Raw genomic sequence first — 16,960 nt, 5'->3', positions numbered from 1 at the left:
TTACACACAAGAGTTTTGTGAAACCCAGTCATTTCATATTAATGGCATTAACCAAAGAAGTATTACATATGTAATAAATTATAGAAAGTAAGCCAACACAAAACCATAAAGTAAGATAAATAAGACCAGTCATTTAATTAAGAAGAAATGCTGCTATATAAAAGGAGGCCATGCTGCAATGGATCAGTGTATTAATCAGTTCCTTTTATCATAGCATCTTTTTTTAATGCTGTGCAACACTTCAGAGCCAGGATTAAGTGACTGATCTGGTATGTCTCAAGCTGCAATGTGCTGTCTGCCAACTTATGCCAACCTAATGACATATTCTCTTCTGCTTTTCCAACGTGGCATCAGGGAGGGCCCATTGGTGCACGCTAGACCTCTTGCTGACAGTCGCTGAGACACTGCTTGGTGTCCAGGTTCGCCTGGGTACAGTAAATAAAGTGTGTATATATATATATATATATATATATATATATATATATATATATATATATATATATACATATATATATATATATATATATATATATATATATATATATATATGCTTTAAATAAAAGAAATTAAACAACGTATATATATATAGTTTTTGATTTCATGTCAAAATATTCTCTATACCCCGAAGAAGCAAACTTCAGACACCAAACATGCCCTAGTTGATCAGTTACATTTCAGGTGAAGTAAACATGATGTACATTTCATTTTTCAGCAAACTGTTGCTTCAATAGCACTGGGCTAATCCAAACCTGTAATCCAAACCTGCAGTACTTTCTCTCACAGGCCTATTACAGCAATTTCACACAGCAATGATACACAGTTAAAGATACACTTTGGGGTTTCAGGGTGATAAAATTCTGACTTTCAGATTTCTAAATGGTACAGTTGGAGATACTGTATGAAGTTACTTTAAATACATAACAATAATGCCAAAGACTAAACAAACAAACTGTTGTCCAGTAGTCAACAACCTAAACAAATAAAGCAATCATATACATTTGCTACAGAAGGTATCACTTCTGAGAATGGAGAAAAATGATTTATTATGCAATGATGCCACTGCAAAGCAAACTGGTGTAATTAAATTAATGAATTCATCTTTAGTAACTACTTTATTTGGGCCAGGGCTGTGGTGAATCCAGAGCCTATTATGGGAACAATGGGTCCAGTCCATTGCAGGGCACCATGAACAAACACACTCACACACAATTGCAGCTACGGGCAATTTAGAGTATTTAATCCACCATGCCTTGATGGCATATTTTTGGGAGGTGGAAGTAACATGCAAAATGATACACAGAAATTAACCCAAGCTCAGGATTGAACCCGCGGCCCTGGAGATGGGAATTTAAGTAATTTAATACTAACTGATTTTTAGCCGACAGTTGACCTGTCTTCGGGAGCAGTACTGAGAAGAGGGGCTCATGCAGGTGTGTGTGTGTTTGTGTGTGTGTGTAATCCTGATTAGCTGAGACATATGTTTGGATTTAGAGCTTTATCCATCTCTTATCCATCTGTCAGCCTTCTGGCTTCTGTAGTTTTTTCTAAGCATGGCTAGGTCTGAGGTACATTATCTTGCTATATGCTATAATCTGCATTAATATAAGCAGAATATGACCAGCACAGCTCTGTGGAGGTAGCCGCCCTGCTGTGGCATATATTATATTATTCCTAAATTGAATGGTAATATGATTTCTGCTAGAACTTTTTCTCTAGGTGATTTATAGGTGAAAACACTGAATAGAAAATGAAGAGCAAAGTGTCTACCAGTCGATGCCTTCAGCATCCATTCAGAAGGCTGTTTTAAGTGAAATAGCCTCATAGCTTCAGTGCAAAGAAACATATATTTTTGGCTGAGCTGTTCTTTTCTTCTAACAGTGGGTGTGCAAATGCAAAATTCCTAGCAAGTGATTCTTATTTGTACAATAAAACCCATGTTAATTATTGCTGAAAGACACGAAAGCTTTCATAATGACAAAATCTCTGCATTGGATCTCTAAATAACATTTAGTTGTCCATTGGTTACTACCTTCGGTTTAATAGACATCCCTAAATTAATTACACTCATAGATCCAGGGCAAAAAAAAAAAAAAACATATGTTTTTGGCTCAGCTCTTCTTTTCTTCAAACAGTGGGTGTGTGAATACCAAATGGTATGCAAATCTTACCTGTACAGCAAAACCCATATTAATTATTGCTGAAACACAGGAAAGCTTTAATAATAACAAAATATCCACCTTGAATCTCTAAAAACATTTAATTATTAGTTTGAAATCACATTTTTAAAAATCATTGTAAATGACTCATCATACTCATCACACTCCTCGATACAAAGTGAAATAAACATGTTAAATAATGACTTTTAATGAGTTTAATGCTGCAGAACACTGCCGTCATAGCCCACATGGATGCATGTAATCTATTTACAGCCTGTGTGACCTCTGTCTCTCTCTCTCTCTCTCTCTCTCTCTCTCTCTGTCTCTCTGTGCGTCAGCCTCTTGTCTTTGTAAGGCTTACACAACATTGCTATAGCAACTGTGAGTGAGGAGCTACTTCAGTGAGGGAGGGAGGAAGGGAGAATGTGAATTAGGCCGTTCACTATAAAGCAGCCTGTGCTGGATCAGCGCTCCAGGGACGAGCAGAAAGAGAGAGAGAGAGAGAGAGAGAGAGAGAGAGAGAGTGGACTGAAGTAAAGAGCACAAGGGAGAGGGCAAGAAAGTTAAACAGAAAGAGATAGAAAAGTGGGTGGACTGTACTGTGTACTGAGAGAAAGAGAGAGAGAGAGAAGGAGGGAGAGAGAAGGAGAGAGAGAGTACAGTATACAAAAACAGTCACTGGAAAGCAATAAGCAAACCAAATTGCCACATCTTGAAATTTGCAACCTGAAGTCTGGTGAAGATTTGGAGTTGGAGTTTATTCATTCTCAAAGTCTGAAGTGTTAAGAAAAGAGTTTAAGGTATGTACCAACAATGGCGGATTATTTTTGTAACAGCTTATTATTTCAGCTGCTACAGTACCTGCAGTGTGTTCATTTAATGATCACACTTTAATGATAACTTATAAATCTATCATATCAATACAATATAAATGCAAAAAAAGTTAGAGTGATACAGAGTGATACAATAGAGTAGCTGTTATATTAAATCAAAGTGTGATAATCGTCCAAATCAGCATGACATCAAACAGCATTTAACACTACAATAGTGTGAGGACTCTGTGAGTAGTGGGTGAGAGAAACTGCTAGAAATATAATCATACCTATATATATATATCTCAACCCCCCATAACATGGTAAATATCTTGTTTGTGCCTCAAGCTTGATGACTGATATTTACTCTGCACGCACATGATAATGTTCTCTTTTACTGGTGAAGGTTTCAGCTACAGACCTCCAGACCTTCTCTTTTGGGATCATTTTACATTCTCGCCTTGTTTTCATTCCTTGTGCCTTGAAATTAAACATGTTATGATCCATTTACTTTAAAGTAACACACACACACACACTGTATAAAACACATATACAATATTTTTAATATGTTACACACAACACTGTCACTGCCAAATTTTAAAGGATTATGGATTGAGTTAAAAGTGGGAAATGACTCATCACTTTCATCATCAGCATCATCCATATCAGTCTCGTTCACATCAAGCACATCAAACACCATCGTCTGTTCACTCGACTGATCTCTGCTCTCTGTTCATGCTCACATTAGTGGGGGAATCATTGCTGATTAATTCAGTTCAGTCAGTTCTGTTCTGCTGAGGAAATTTCTTTTTCATTAATATGCTTTTATTAGGTCATTTAGACATTTTTAAAACTTTCTCCTCTGTCATCTGTAAAGAATGTGCAAGTGCTTTTCTCTGTTTTGATGATGATATAATGGTGAAGGAGTATTATTTACATTTTCACAATTGGCATCTCATTGCAATCTGAAATAATTAGGCTTATGTCCATTGTGCTATGGCACATGGCTTTCCAACAGCTTGATCAAATCGTGACATACACTGTGTGAGTAAAGCACAATTACCTAGCAAGGTTTTAGACATAGATAGTCAGACTGCCTGATTTAACAGCTGTGTTTGTTAAATGGAATCATTTCCATGTCACTTGGTTAAAATGTGTTTATATTTTCTGTAAGTAGAGATTTCACAGTATATTACTTGTAGTCAAAATCAGATTAGTCATTTTTGGCTGTTTTCAAAGACCGATAGACATATATTTTTCTGAAAGATATGGTCATTTTTATACTAGTGACCAATTTCAGAAGGAATAAATAAAATCCAAACAGATCAGAAGAATATCACATTTAGATTTTACCTATTATAATAGTCTTGTCTATAGCCTTATAGTTAAATGGCATGAGAACTATTATAACCCAGTATCTGCAACTTACCCATTGTCTTTACACATTTTGTTAAAAATAAATAAATAAATAAATAAATAAATAAATAAATAAATAAATAAATAAACAAGTTTTTAAATCTGATTGTAATCTAAATACAATGGTAACATCAAACGTCTACAGGGTGTGTGGTAATTAAAAAAATGCCCAAAACATGACTGTTGTAATCTCACTCATGCAATAAATCACATAACTTTCCAACCATGTGATCATAAGTGGAAAAACAAGTGAAGGCACATTTCCACATGTTATTATGCCCTGAAATTGCCCATGTGAATTCAACTAAACACACGACATCATGTGAATAATATGGAGTCAGGTGAAAATGAATTATCACTGAGAAATGAAACCACGTGCCCTGTACGTGAAAAAGTAATCATGAAAGTGAATCGTGACAAAATCACATAAAACTAAAATTACAAGCAGTGAAACGTGTGAAACATAACATGCTAAGTATCTGAAAACTGATGCTTCTGCTTTTCCACGTGTGACTTTTGTGTGACTTTGTTTCGAGGTAAATTTGCATAACGTTTCCGTTACTGAGATATTAAACTGAAGTAAATCCACACAGATTAGCCGGAAATGACTAATCCGTAACTTTATCTTTCCAGGCTCAGTGTGAGGAAGGAGCACGTGCGCACGTGACGTGGCCATGTCGTGGTTCGGCTGGAGCGAGCCTCAGTACCGGAGCGCGCGGCGCGAGCCGGCTGAGGTGGTGACGGACACGCTGATGCTCGAGCTCAGCTGGCAGATGAAAGAGGCGGAGCGGCTGCAGCGCGAGCGCGATAACGAGTACCGGCGGCTGCGCACCGGCGTGGACTACAGCTGGCTGGTGAGCGCGCCGCGCGTGTCCTACGACATCAGCCACGGAGAGAGACTGGCGCTCGAGGACCTGTGCAGCAAAGTACATCCGTCCTACTGCGGAGCCGTGATCCTCCGGTAATCACACCACAGCACCACAGCACCGCCTCACCTTATCACTCCTTTCTAATTATACATCTTTCCTCTTTATCTCAGACTCACAACATCAGACACCTGTAACTACACACACAGTGTTTCAGACTTCCGGGAAAATGCTCAGCTACTAGTGATGAAATCAAGGGCGCCGGTAAAACGGGTGCAAGTCGTGAAAATGTCCTATAACAGCCCCTCTCCTCAGCTTATTTCCCCTGCCTGCAGCAGTTACAGTAATCTACCCCAGCTTACCCTCACACCAACCTCACATGTGAAGTTTACACAGATCATTTTAGACATGCCATGACATGTGGACATTTCATGTGCTTATATTTTTTCCGCATGTGATTTTTCCCCACAATTCATTTATTTCACATGCAATTTTTTCATTTTTTTTCCATTTTTTTTTCCAGACATGGTCACATATTCACATGATGCCACATATGTTGAATTCCTATGTGATTTCTGGGCTATATTATTTTCATAACATAGTAAAATACACCTTCACATGTTTTCTACATGTGAGTAGTATGTTTATGTATATTTTACATACTATTACCTAATGCCAACTATAAACATATGAACAAATATGCCTATATATTTTAAACCTAAAAAAATATTATTATTATTATTTTTTTTTTATTATTATTGTAGTAGTAGTAGTAGTAGTTAAAACTGTAATAATTTGGCATGAAGAGAACATGTTTATCCCTGATGGTTAATTAAACACCAAAGCAATTGGAGCCATTTTTCACTTTTTTTTAATTGTAATTGCAGTTACACTTGGGCCTTATAGAACTCCCATCGACAACAAACAAAGGTTATGTATAATACTCCATGTTAGGAGTGTAATGATAGGACGATTTGGATTGATGTGTCGATTTAAAAGGCACCAGTTGGAATTAATTGATCATCAATAGATTATTAAAAATTATAATTCATTATAATTAATTTGAAATAGATTATTATTAAAAATGACAGGCCACTAGTGTGTAAAAAATATTCCATATTTTAAACTGATGTGTGAATAGGCTAGCAAGGGGATTTGCCCATAACTCTGATACTTATGTCATCATCATACCTTGTCTTGTCTGTCCTGTTTTATGTGAATATATATGTGATACTTGTTCTAATGCTTATCCTAATCTCTTTCCTGAGTTTGTGGAACAGGTTGCCTGGACATGTGTGTAGTCAGTGCTGATCTTTTCAGCTATATTCCAGAGTGTTTATGTGATCAGTGCTAATCTTTCTGTGCTCACACACCAGGGGCTCCATAACCATCAAGATTGTTCATATTCACCATTATTGTGATTAAAAGAATATAGATTGGGAATTAAAAAAATTAATGTCACAGCTGTATTACTATAAAATCTAAATCTAGAAAAATGGATTTAGTTTGGGAAATGGGACATGCCATAATGGCTAAGTATCAATATGAGCAGTATATGGGTTGGTGCATGCAGATGTGTTTTAAAAATTGATAGCTGCATCATTTTGCATAAAAGAATATTATACCAAATCGAAGAAGCTGAGAGTCAGTATTTATAAATATAGTTTTTCTTTTTTAGTTTTTCCACTCACACCCTCAGATGCAGGAAGAGCTTTGTATATGTCCATGCCTAGGAGGCACATGCAGCAAACACACACAGAATGATTCAATTATAGAGATAAAACCTACCACGGTGAGCTATTTTAAGGCTCCCTAAGAACATCTAGGTCTCTTGAGGGTAGAACGAGTGGCTTTGCCAAAGTGGCTTTGTGGAACACACGACAGAACCATTATAACCTCTGGCCCTAATGAGCTTGAGAGCTTTTCTGGATAAACAAAGGCCAATACAGTTAGCAGATACAGATTGCACACTATCTGAAAGTTCTTGGTCGAATCTAGGGGTCCAAAATGATCCTTTAATCCCTTAGGCTACCCACTGCACAACCACATCATCCTGACTGTATTTTATCTAGGTTGTAAATCTCATAAATGAACCAGTCAATTAATTAACAGGTTTAGTTGTTATGTTAAAGCAGCAAAGACAACAAACTGTGCTGGAGTCATACAGTGCTAGATACCTCTGTTTGTGACATCTAGTCAAACCAAAAAAAAAAAAGAAATGTGAGTTGAACTCAGAAGACATGTTTCCCTGTTATATAACAAGCATAAATTTACACTTTAGCACAAACCCATCCTACACTAACACCCACTCTTCTGGAACAGCTAACCGTCATACAGTGTCAGCTTTTTAGCTACTAGATCAGTAAGCTTAATACACTGACAAACTGGCATACTTCTACAAGTGAAGAGAGAAAACACAGTCCAAGCACACAGTTATTAATGCACAACCATGCCATCCCGGGCATTATCTTCCACAACACTCTTTATTTTATTTTTTCATTAGTCCAAAAGCATGCAGGTAGTTGGACTGGCCACAGTAAATTGTTGAAGTCCCAGCACCAATATTCAGCTTTTTAACTCAGTGATATTGTTGGAGCATTTGTATGTTATATCTGGGCACCTTAGTAGCTAGTGATCTCTTAAACCTGACATTCTTTTTTCTTGGCAGGTTTCGTCAGGTCCTGACAGAGAACGAGCCAGAGGTGCAAGAGGTTTCCGGGCTTTTCCGTGCCGTTCTTCTCGAGACACTGGAGCGCATTCAGGAGGAGAAAGAGGCACAGCGTTTGGCTCGGCAGTGGAATAACAAGCGCTCCATCAGCCTGTCCATGCTTACATTCAAATCTCGAATGAGAATCAATCCGTTCGGCAGCTCTGTGGCTCTCACCTCCAGCAGTTCTGGATTAGAGGAAGTCCACACCATATCTCAGGATGTCGAAAAAGGACTTGGACACACAGCTGAAAAGACACAACGTGTGTTTAGCATGCCTGATTTCAGACACAAAGGCATTAATGGTCATGTGTGATGGATGTTTGGACTCCAAAAACGCAACTTCACGAATGGAGCTGCACTGGGGATAAAAAAAACAAAAAAACAAACAAACAAACAAAAAAAACCCTAGAAGGTAAATTCACCAAACATCGTACAATAGTTTTCTGCACATCACTTTCCATTTTCAAAAGCACAACAATAAATAACCTTTTTATTTCATTTTCTATATAAAAATGGTAATTATATATATATGTAATGATTTCTCTGATTGCAACATACCTTCATACTGATGGTATTGTAACACTCCTGCTGAGTTTCCAAAGACAGTTTGGCACTTACTCTATGTAAATGCCATGTATATGGTTTAGGTTTAGTGCTAAAAATTGAAAAATTTAAACTTATAGATCCTTTAACAGCTGTGAATTTCAGTGGAGGATGTTTTCAGGGGCTGGTTTGTATGGCATTTAGCAGTCTGTACCTGACAAACCACTTTTTAAATTGCAAAAAAATCTTTTTCTAAGACACAAACCTAAAGATTACATACAGAAGCTTAGAATGTTGTACAATATGTTAAATTAAAGCAATGTTTTTTTAAAAAAAAAATAGTAGCATTTTCCAAATCTTCAGTAAGTGTGAAATGTGAATTTTTTTAATCAAATGATAAATAAATTGATAAATTAATTACTCTATTTAAACCATTCCACTGATGACAGATAGGCGTGTATATCAATTGTGATAAAAGAAAAATGGCAGAAAAATGTTCTAGCTTTATTATATTACATGTATAATGTAGTTGCTACATTAATTATACAAGCGTTAATATTCAAGTCTGACTGGTGTGTGTGAAAATCCCAGGACATCAGCAGTTATAGAAACACTCAAACCAGCCTGTCTGGCGCCAATAATCACGCCATGGTCAAAATCACTGAGATCACAATTTTCCTCATTCCAGTGGCTGATGTAAACATTACCCAAAGCTGCCGGCCCTTATCTGTTTTATTTATTTATTTATTTAATGCACAACCCCAGACTGTATATGTATTCAATCGAGAACAGCATATACAAGCAACACAGATCTGATGTGTAAAGATTTACCCACACAGCTGTGAGACAGTTCTGATTTGTTCAATTTAAACAAAAACAATTTGTCTGGATTTGTGCCACATCAACACTTAAAGTGATGTCATGTTGTTACATTGTACTTGAGGTTTTATATTAATGTAGATATTTAAATATTCATTTTTTTTGTATGCAAGTGCATAGAAATGATAATAAAGGCAATCTTAAATAGAACTATAGGCATTTATAATACTAATTTGACCAAAAAATGGATAGGAGTGCTTAGGACAGACAAAGGATGTCCTAAATTCTTGATATTGTCATTTCAATATAAATATCAGTTTTATGTCATTTATATAATTGTAGTTAGAGCTATAGTTATCCATGTGTGTATGAAGATGGAGTTGAGGATGAGCAACCATGGGCCTACCTCAGTAAAATTTTACAATATGCTAGATTAAACAAATACTCATACAAAATGCATCTTCTTTACCTCCCTGGAAGGCATCTGAAATATTTTGTTGAAATAAGTTTCACTAATTTGCTAATATTAGCATTAACTGAAATATATTCAACGGAGTTAGTCTGTTTCCTTTGCTAATGCCAGGACAGACTAGCTTCCATTCCAGTAGCTAACATAAATTGGCTAGGCAGCAGGTCAAATCCTAGTTAATGGCAAATACTGCAAACTTACAGAGATTGCATGAAGTTTTCAGGCAAAATGACTTAGTTTAAGATAAAAATCATCCAGAGTGTCCAAAGTCAGTGGACAGATGTTAAATGTTTGAATGTTAGATGACCTCCAGCAGACTGTGTTAACTCAGCTAGATTGAAAGAGCCTTTTTTTCCCCCTCTGACTACACCTGCAAATTAATTTACTGAATGATATTTAGTCATGGCTACAGACAAAAAGCGCACTGTTAACAAGTGAGAAGGAGCAACTTCAAAAGCACTGGAAACATGCAGTACATGCCCAGTATGCCTTTGTCATTTTTTGCATTGCACAGCTAAAGAAATTCTTTAAATAAATCCAGCAGCACATTTGGACTGATTTATTTTTATTTATCTAAGAATCCTTACAGTTGTCTGCATGTTCTCAATTCTTACCCACTTAAATTTAACACGACAAATAACACACATTTTGTGAATGCTGCACCACTTTTTTCATATTTATGTAATATGTGCCATCACTGTGTCTATGGATATTTTTTACATGTCACTTTCAATGTCTCATACGTCTTTTTAGGTGATACTGGTTTTTGCTGTAATTCTGAAATTTGGGGTATTGAAGAAAAAAAGTCAGTCTGGATAAAAAAAAAAGTCACTGTGTTTTTCTCATTTTAAAAACCCGGGCAATCTTGTTACAGTAACAGTGGTCTAAATGCAGGTGGATTAAAAACTTAACTGTATTAAAAAGTCCAAAATAGCAAGCACATACGAGAGTGATGCTTTATAACAGGAATAATATGTGAATAGCATTGGATGTTAACAAAATAATGTAGAAAGATAACAAGATAACAAAATAAAATGTTTCTCCAGTTGTGGTGAGCTGTATGAGGCCCCACAGTGCTGTCCATTACAGGAAATTACAGGCATTTCCCTGAGAGCTGATTGGCCAAGACAAAGTCAATAAAAATAAAAAAATAAAATAATTATGGGGAAAGTGGAAGTAGAGAGTCCAAATTAGCAAGTCGAGTTCAGAAACTCCAACAGCTCAGCGCGGTTCTTGTCTCTCTGAAACGAGGAAAAAAAAAAAAAAAAGATAAAATAAAATAAATAAATAAATACAATTTATTTATAATTTATTTTACATAGTATACACAACAACAGTAAATGTTGTGTAGTACAAAATGGTTCATAACATCATACAGTATAACATCACTGTATAATACTATAAAAATACAATATTATTAAGTTGACGACTCACTTGCTTGTCCTTCTTTGATTTCTTCACCTTCATTTTGATCTTCTTCCCTGAGATCATGCTGTACTTGCCACTCCGCTTCTTCTCCTTCAGGTACTGCAACACAGACACACATCAGCGTGACAGGAATTTATTATTGAACTCTAGTGTAGATTATGAGTTATAAAACTACCTTTGAAATCTGAACAGGACCAGAGGCGTCTTCCTCTCCTTTATGTTTCTTGTCCTTCTTTCGCTTGCGTGCTTTGTCTTTTTTCTGCTTCTATTTATAAAAAAAAAAAAAAAAAAAAAAAAAGAGAGCAACTGATTTATCTATGGAGGAAGAACACTGAGCATGTCATTACTGTAGGGTGTGTGTGTGTGTGTGTGTGTGTGTGTGTGTGTGTGTGTGTGTGTGTGTGGGGGGGGGGGGGGGGGGGGGGGGGGGGGGGGGGTGTCTTGGGCACGTTAAGCAACTAAACTGAGATTAACTGTGCAAAATCAGTGAATGACTTTCTAGGTGATTCACTTGCAGTCACACACAGGTGAATATTTGACATCACAATACAACTATGTCCAATAACAAAAACATACCTTTTTGCCAGGCTTTTCCTTTTTTCTTTTCTTTGAAACCTTTCTTTTCTTTCGGCATGAATCTGGCGAGAAAGAATAAAGTGACATGTCAACTTTCCCCCATCAAAGCTGCAATGAGGACTTGGTACATTTTATATTAGTAACTTCACAAATAAATATATGGCTAACATGAATTAAGTGATTTTATATAACATTTATTTCTCAATATTTTTGACATGTATGACTAACAGTTTGCAGAAGTACATCTTTCCAGGATGACAATGACCCCTGTACAATATCTAAAAGATGCCAACATTTCAGTACATGATCTAATTAAGAGCTGTTTCAATATGATGATACTATCAATTCCTCCCTCACTGGGACTGAGACACAGAGGCCTGCAGTCTTTCTATAAAATCTGGTGATTTTGGGTTTCACCAGTAATAAACTTGTGCAACTGCTCCAACTATACACCAAGTTGTTGTTCTCTGTAAATCTGCTCTACTGCATTCTGTACTTAAAAACAAAGTTTGTTCAGTTACATATGAACTCACCACTGCTACTAGAGCTGCTCCTGCTGCGTGACGAGTCACTGCTAGAAGAGGAGCAAGATGAAGATGATGACGATGAAGAGGAGGATGATGGTGAGGAGGAAGATGAACTGACAGATGAGGATCTGCTTCGGCTGCGTTTTCGATTCTTTTCGTCTCTTCCTGTCAATCAGTCCAACACAGAAACAAAAAACAGACAAACCCTTTTCAGTCAAAACCTCAGTAATTAAATCCGATCTTGTTATTCAAGACTCCATTACTGAGAAAGACTAATACTGAGACAGATCTACTGTTCAGTGTTGTGAACTGTAACACAGATGCCATTGGTTGTTGTGACCTCTTAAAGACATGATCTTGCCTGCTTCGTGTTGTGTTACTGTCCCTGCTGCTCTCAGTCAATATGAATGTATTGTTTAGTACTTCTATTGTGCTGACCTCTTTCTGCTTTCCATATCTGGTCATGGCTTCCTGTTCTCAATAACACTCTCTCTACGGTATCTACACTACTGAATGGCATACCCTTCAGTAGTCTGTGCGTATGAACACTCTTGGTTTACAGACACAAGGGTCGCCAGTACATCACAGAGTGCTATGGCATACACACATTCACTCATACAGTCACACCTACGGGCAGTTTAGAGTAGCCAATCCACTCACCATCATGTTTTAGTAAAGTGGGAGGAAACCAGAGAACCCACACAGACACTGGGAGAACATGCGAAACTCTGCACAGACAGTAACCAGAGCACAGGATTGAACTGCAGACCCTGAAACTGTGAGGTGGCAATGTTACCCGCTGCCAGACGGCGCCACCTTTCCTGTAGTCACCCAGAGTTAAAATACAAACACTAATAAAGTTTATACACTAATAAATGTTTGCATCATTCTAAACATTGCAGCATAGATTGCAGCCTTCTAAACATTGTTATGTAACTTAAAGCTTACAACTGCTCATAAACAAATGCAGTAACTGCTGTAAAAAATCTGGCACCATGGATGTTAAATTTCAGTTGTGGCAAAACTTTTTTTTAATTTTGCAGCATAATACAGCTGCTGCAAATATTCTGTATTCCTTCAAATAAACATCAAAAGAATAAACCAAGCAATGTAATGTAGTTAACAGAATCAAAGATACTTCTCACAAAATACACAAATACTAACCTAACACCACTTATCAGAACTTTACACATCATTGCTTACTTACATAATACCTGAAAAACATATTAACAGTTACAAACATTCCCTTAAACTACTCATTATATGGAAGGCTTTCAACACAGCAGAACATAAGTAGTATATTGAATATGCTCTAAATGAAAAATTACAACAATAACAATAGTTAATTTTTACACATAGTTATCGGCCAGTAAAAATTATTAAAAAAAAACAAAACAAAAAAAACACTAATGACAAATTGTAGACTTCTTCAGATCAAATACCAAGACATTTATTTGTCCTTAAACATTTCTTTCCAAGTGGGATCTAATTTTTTTTTTCAAATCTTATTAAAATTGCTTAATTTGTCCCTTATAGCAAATCTTATTTCTTCCAGATATAACAAATTTCCCAGCACTCTTGCCCACATCTCAAAAGTAGGAACAGTGGTGGGAAAACTTGACTGAGAATAATGAAGGTCAGCATCAGATTCTCTGTGACTGACAGCACCCTTTTTTGATCAATATGACAACTCTGGGTTATACTCTTGCTTCTGTTTGTGTCAAGCAGAAATATAGACATACTTAAATAAATTTAAATTATAAAGCACATTTAAAACAATGTCTGTTGACCAAAGTGCTATATATTTACAAGTATTTTCCACTCTCTCGACAACAACATATGCAAACATACATATTCACACACGCACACACACCTTACTCTAACACACCTACTAAGCCTGGTTAACTTCTGAGCTTTGTTTTAAAGAAAGAAAATCACTATGAATGTGCAGGGTGTCTCTGATTCATAAACACTAACCTCTGCTTCTCGAGCGTCTCCGCTCCTTCGTGTCTGTGCTTGACCTGCTGCTCTCCTGGCGATCCACTTTTGCAGACTGTTAAACATAAAGACTTACATTTACTCAAGTGACAGACACCGTAGGCCTAAATTGACTTATACAAGAGGCAGTGCATAATCTAATCGATTCAATTCAATTCCATTTTACATTATAGCACTTATAACAACAGACCTTCACATCCAGCAGCTTAACAGAAATATGGATGCAGATTTCGATCCCTAATGAGCAAACCAGAGGCGACATTGGCAAGGAAAAACCCCCTGAGACAACATGAGGAAGAAACCTTGAGAGGAACCTGACTCAAAAGGGAACCCAGCCTCTTCTGAGTGACACCGGATAGCGTGATTATAAATTATTTCTCTTCCATGACTGTATGGAGTAAAGTCATACAGTAATAAGTTTGTTGAAAGGATGATCACTGAACTGTTTCACAAACACACATCATGAAGCCCTGCAACATCACTGCTATGAAAGGGGGCTATCCAAATCTTATAAACAGCTAATGATCTGTTATAATCAGTAGTGTTTTAAACCATTTTATTAGAGTGGATTTAGCACCTTCAGTCACAGATTCTTTCCAAAATATGTTAAAAAATGGATCAAATTGTCACATGCTTACATACAAAGTGTGAAGAAACTAATATTTAGACAAAACTATGGCTCCAGATAAAATTTAATTGTAGTTTAATTAAATAATCTGCAATCTTAAGTGATAAAGCCAAACACAAACAAGTGACCAAATACTGAACCAAATACTTTTTGTCACTTTAGCTAGCTAGCAAACTTTATCCTCCATTTTATCCCTGAAACCCCAAATCCACAACACACGCGCCAGGGTTTCTGCGCATGCGCACTCCACTGTTGCACGTTCACAACTTCATGCCTCACCATTGTCTGAATATAAAATAGCCTAGCAAAACATGCTGCCTATAGTTTTATGTTTCAGATGAGGTTACAGTAATAAAGGAGATAAAACAGCACAAAATACCGGCGCTAATGGTTTATAGGACACTTTAAAGCGGTAGGATAAATGTTTAGAACACCAGCTTCAGTTTTATCAACAAAGTCAACGGTGTTTAACACATGAATGACAGAGAGCCAGTGAACAAACAGCTTTCCTGTTGTCTCAGGCATACAGGAGTATCACTAGCGGACACACAGGGTTGTGTAAAGCTACAGGGTGTACAGTCATGTGTAGAAATTTGTTAAATGGATTTCTGTTGAGCGTAAAAGAAAAACTGCTGCAAGAACAGCTACTTGTATTCCACTAAGTTCACTGTGGCTCAACTTCAGTCGCATTTTCCTCCGTAAAGCTAACAATAAAGGTAAGTTTATAATGAGGGTAACATTAACACTGAATGCGTGGTTTCCAAACAATCCCACCAGAGAATGTCTCTGTGCATATCTCATTTGCACCTTAATAAGAACTGACGGGCGAATAAGTTAGAATGGAGTGTTTTGTTCAGTTAGCACTAGGCTAATGCTAATTATATTTACACCTTACCATAGTGAAAAAGGAAAGGCCGGTCTGGATGAAGCGGTGTAAATCGTGACGAAAACGCTCCTACTATTCAGACGATACCTGCTTCATTATATAAAATTTTTACTTTTGTTTAATTCCTATTATTTTTAGACAAGAGGTTTACTCAAACTTTCAATAAGATCACAACCAGAGCGAAGCCATTATTGTCAACCCGTTTTCCCGTCATTCATTGCGGTTAAATACGAAATCTCTCCCTACTCCCTACATCTGTGCACTACATTGAGTCTGAAAGAATGACATTCTACGGAGCGCCTAGTGGACTACATGTCCACTAGGAGGCCATTTTATGAGCCTACTAAGATTACGTAATTTTGTACTTCTTCTACTAACTGTTCACTAAGTAGTATTCATTGTACTACTGCCCTCTACCGTCCCTCTGCGGTACTGCAACAATAGCCTAACCTGGATTTCCTAAAATTTCGACCAAAATCTCCAAAATACTTTCCTTTGTTTGTCATGATAGAGCAGCTTTGCACTAGTTCCACTGTGTGGAATTGCAAGATACACAGCAATGTTTATTAAATAATGTAAACTGTATTTTTTTGTCATTGTGAAAACCCTCTATAATGTGTGTAGCCTATACATCTGTTATTGTATGTCTACAGCTTCCCTTATGTAGTACTCAGTTAATAGTACAGACAGTATTATACATGCCAAAAGGTGTAGGAAGAACATATGAACCCAATAAAAACACCAGTCACTTGGCAATGTGACCAAAGAACGATCTAAGGAGGAAGAACTTCATAAAACAGGGAAATTAAATTGAGCGCACAGGCTGGTCAGAGTGTTAAAAGGAGAGGCTTGTTTAGTAATAAACCATTGACTAGCAAGTGTTATTCTGTCATAAAATAGCATACTCTAATATGCAAATGAAGGCCAAACCAGGGGGAGGGGGTTCATTTGTGTCGTGTACGGAGCTTCTTGATATATATATGCATATTCATTGTAGCTGGATATCTGTATGTTGTAAAAAAAAAAAAAAAAAAAGGAAAGAAAGAAAAAAAGTAGGTGGTTGTGTGACTTTTTTCAGTAGACTACACCAATGTATTCTTCAGTACAGAAAAATTATAAGATTTAA

The 16,960-nt window shown here is 36.7% G+C and overlaps 2 protein-coding genes across 2 annotated transcripts; one reads left to right on the top strand and one right to left on the bottom strand.

Annotated features, from left to right (window-relative positions):
• Positions 1 to 2,592: 2,592 nt before the first annotated feature.
• Positions 2,593 to 10,654, top strand: rd3 (retinal degeneration 3, GUCY2D regulator). Its single transcript, XM_026922635.3, has 3 exons — positions 2,593 to 2,956; positions 5,018 to 5,345; positions 7,919 to 10,654. The coding sequence occupies exons 2-3, from the start codon at positions 5,059 to 5,061 to the stop codon at positions 8,271 to 8,273; spliced, it is 642 nt and encodes a 213-aa protein (XP_026778436.1). The 5' UTR covers positions 2,593 to 2,956; positions 5,018 to 5,058; the 3' UTR covers positions 8,274 to 10,654.
• si:ch211-22i13.2 (uncharacterized protein LOC553945 homolog) lies at positions 10,336 to 16,141 on the bottom strand. The gene is made up of 7 exons (XM_026922636.3): positions 15,844 to 16,141; positions 14,300 to 14,375; positions 12,329 to 12,487; positions 11,796 to 11,857; positions 11,395 to 11,484; positions 11,226 to 11,318; positions 10,336 to 11,032 (listed from the first exon to the last, which is right to left on the bottom strand). Exons 1-7 carry the CDS (start codon positions 15,844 to 15,846, stop codon positions 10,982 to 10,984), a joined length of 534 nt encoding a protein of 177 aa, XP_026778437.1. The 5' UTR covers positions 15,847 to 16,141; the 3' UTR covers positions 10,336 to 10,981.
• Between the last annotated feature and the right edge of the window lie 819 nt (positions 16,142 to 16,960).

Source organism: Pangasianodon hypophthalmus, chromosome 19, assembly GCF_027358585.1.
Source record: "Pangasianodon hypophthalmus isolate fPanHyp1 chromosome 19, fPanHyp1.pri, whole genome shotgun sequence".
Classification (NCBI taxonomy): Eukaryota; Metazoa; Chordata; class Actinopteri; order Siluriformes; family Pangasiidae; genus Pangasianodon; species Pangasianodon hypophthalmus.
This window is presented reverse-complemented; position numbering and strand designations above follow the sequence as displayed.

Coding starts and splice junctions, on each gene's coding strand:
- rd3 (XM_026922635.3), top strand. CDS start 5,059: ATGTCGTGGTTCGGCTGGAGCGAGCCTCAGTACCGGAGCGCGCGGCGC. Junction 5,346..7,918: donor TGCGGAGCCGTGATCCTCCG/GTAATCACACCA, acceptor TTTTCTTGGCAG/GTTTCGTCAGGTCCTGACAG.
- si:ch211-22i13.2 (XM_026922636.3), bottom strand. Junction 12,488..14,299: donor GAGACGCTCGAGAAGCAGAG/GTTAGTGTTTAT, acceptor ACTGATTGACAG/GAAGAGACGAAAAGAATCGA. Junction 11,319..11,394: donor GTCCTGTTCAGATTTCAAAG/GTAGTTTTATAA, acceptor TCTGTGTTGCAG/TACCTGAAGGAGAAGAAGCG.